This window comes from Cucurbita pepo, chromosome LG11, assembly GCF_002806865.2.
Source record: "Cucurbita pepo subsp. pepo cultivar mu-cu-16 chromosome LG11, ASM280686v2, whole genome shotgun sequence".
Lineage (NCBI taxonomy): Eukaryota > Viridiplantae > Streptophyta > Magnoliopsida > Cucurbitales > Cucurbitaceae > Cucurbita > Cucurbita pepo.
The window spans coordinates 6,720,225-6,723,202 of NC_036648.1; the positions used below are offsets into that span (position 1 = coordinate 6,720,225).

Below are 2,978 nucleotides of genomic sequence, written 5' to 3' on the forward strand. Positions count from 1 at the left end.
TCAACTTTCGGCGTATTTTGGGGCTACGAGGCGCCCAACCCAAACATTCATGCAATACGGCCAAAATGCAAAAAGAAAAAAGAGTATTAAACATTAAATAATATTTTTAGTCTTTTTTTAATAATTACTTTAAAAAAAAAATTATAAAAGTATTTATTATAATTATCATTTTATTTTGTTTTAGTAGATGGATAATTATCGGTACAAACAATAATTTTAATATATATTTTTCAATAGAAAAAATAATATCTTAATTATTTCGACAATTGTCATAAAAATTGAATTATAAATTTAAAAATAAATGATTTTGATCCTCTTCAACAAATTTCCAATTAAAAACTGTTTGGTTGGTATCTAGTTTAGGGCAAGTATGGGAGGCATGTGCGATTGGAAGGCTGGGAGTGTCGCAATCGCACTTTTGATGGCAGCGGACTTGCGATTGTGCGGCACTCACTTTCCAACGACAAGTGAGCTAAGCCAATTCGTTATTGCGTTGCCTACGGCCAAGCGACGTATGCTCGAGCCTCTGGCCTCGGTTTTAAGAGGAGGTTTTAGAAAACGAGGGTAGAGAGAGATTTTCGAAAGAGACGTTATATAAGCAAGCAAGAGAGAAATAACAACGGCTCATAATATATAACCTTGGGTAGGGAGAAGTTGACAACTAGTCGTGTCCCCCTATAGTACATTCTGAGAGGCATTTCATGTCTGACAGCCGCTCTAGACATGATATTTATGAAACGTCATATTTCTTGTAAATACAAGAGTAAAACACTAGAATATGAAAAGACATAAAGGGTTGGGCTTGTCATGGGCATGCGGTCATGGACAACACGCCTTGGACGAGCATGACCGTGATAAGGGGCATTGATTTCACGTACGTGTAACGCGCAGGAAACGGAACAAACGGAAAGGATGGATTAGGTGCCTGTTGTCGACATGTCGTAGAAGACCTTTTAATTTTAAATTTTTTTTTTTAAAAGGAAAGAAATCATCCCAATTCCCGAAGTCAATTTTTATCCATGCAATTCTCTTCCAATGCTTTTCTCTCTCTAATTTAATTTTTCTAAAATGTAATTATTTTATTCTTAGAATTTCTTTATTAAAATAAATAAATAAATAAAATGTATCAATTTAAATATGGTTTAATCGTGCAAATAATAAAAATTTGTAAATTATTTGGGGTAATTTTGAGAAATAAAATTTGAAAAGGGGTATATATGCAAAAGAGAAAACTACAGATTTCTTCTCCTTCTTCCGTTGATTTTAGGCCAAGCAAATCTCGACGTGCCAAGTTCTACCCTATAGCTCTCACTGCCACGTGGACACCCCACGTGCGACGAATATTTTGCAAAAAAGCCCCTCCACTATCCCAAATTTCCGGATACGGGCACTCCCAAGTAGCGCCGTCACAAATGTTAGGGGCGCCTTCCTCATCGGCGCTATAAATAGCCTCTCTCTAACTTCATCTCCTCCTCACAAAGCTCAAAGCCTCCTTGCCTTCTGCATCTCTCGTTCCTGAGCCATGGATCCTTGGCTCTACTAATTATCTTTCTTTGTTTGGAAATTTTCCAAGGAATTCCTGGTGTTTCTCTATATTTATTCCGCCATTGACGAAGATTTCGTAAGTACTTGAGATTAGGATTACTTTTTAGTTGCGGTGTTTGATTTCGATTCTCTTTTCCGCTTCTTTTCATCCTGGAAAGGTATTTTTGAACTGATGTATTTTGGTGTGTATGTTGATTAATCTCTGATTTGTGAATCTGGTTGTCTCGATCTCTGTTTTTCTGTTTTCGTTGCAGAGAAGAAGCGTGGATGTTGTAATGGAAGCGAAAGGCGGTAAGAAAAAGTCGAGCAGTAGTAGTAGTAGTAGCAAGAGTAGTAAAAGGCAACAATACGAAGCTCCTCTTGGTTACATTATTGAAGACGTTCGTCCTCACGGTGGTATTGAAAAGTTCCGATCTGCTGCGTATTCCAACGTAAGATTGTTGTTCGATCTCTTCTTCGAGTTCTTGAGTAACTGTGAATTTTTGTGTTGTAATGGCGTTTTTCGTTGATTTTTTCTTCTGGCAGTGCATGAGGAAGCCATCTTGATACCTTTGTGCACCAAAAAAGGAGGTGTCTCTGTAGATTACAACTTCCGATTTCGATTTTGCTTTAGTGATCTTAATTAGGGCCAATTTCTTGTTCAATCTGAGAACAGAAACGTTCCAAGTTTCTTTCGTTTGCTTTTGTTGATTTTCCTGTTGTTGTGAGGTACTTCGATTGTGTTCAACCATGACTGTGTGCACCAAACTGACAGACGCATCGGTGCATCCGGCACCGGAACAACCTCCATCTCCAATCGGTTTCGAAGGCTTCGAAAAACGTCTAGAAATTACATTCTCCGAGCCGCCTATCTTCCAGGATCCTGAAGGACTCGGTCTCCGAGCCTTGACTCGAACTCAACTCGATTTAATCCTCGAACCTGCTTGCTGTACTATCGTATATCGTCTCTCCAACTCCGAATTTGATTCTTACGTCCTCTCCGAATCGAGCCTCTTCGTTTATCCACGAACAATCATTCTCAAAACTTGCGGCACCACCAAGCTTCTCCTCTCCATTCCGATGATTCTCCAACTCGCTGATTCGCTCTCACTCGCCGCCGTCGCCGTGAAATACTCCCGTGGAACCTTCATCTTCCCCGACTATCAACCTGCTCCTCACCGGAGCTTCTCCGAGGAAGTTACCGCACTGAATGTCTACTTTGGTCATTTCCACTCAGAGGCTTACGTGATCGGCGATCCGGCCGTTCCAAATCGCAACTGGCATATCTACTCGGCCGTGAAATCGCATTCGTATATGAACCGTACTCGTACGGATATGGTTACTCTGGAGATTTGTATGACGGGCTTGAACAAAGAGAAGGCCGCGGTGTTTTGTAAAAAATCTGGAGGCGACTCATCGGCGGATAAAATGACGAAAATGTCCGGAATCTCTGA

At 40.2% G+C, this 2,978-nt stretch overlaps 1 protein-coding gene across 1 annotated transcript; it reads left to right on the forward strand.

The window, feature by feature from the left end:
- Positions 1-1,462: 1,462 nt before the first annotated feature.
- Positions 1,463-2,973, forward strand: LOC111805546 (S-adenosylmethionine decarboxylase proenzyme-like; the record flags this gene model as incomplete). Its single annotated transcript, XM_023690656.1, has 3 exons — positions 1,463-1,621; positions 1,800-1,976; positions 2,071-2,973. A coding segment is annotated over exon 3 (699 nt), but the record flags the coding sequence as incomplete, so codon positions are not given.
- Positions 2,974-2,978: the final 5 nt, after the last annotated feature.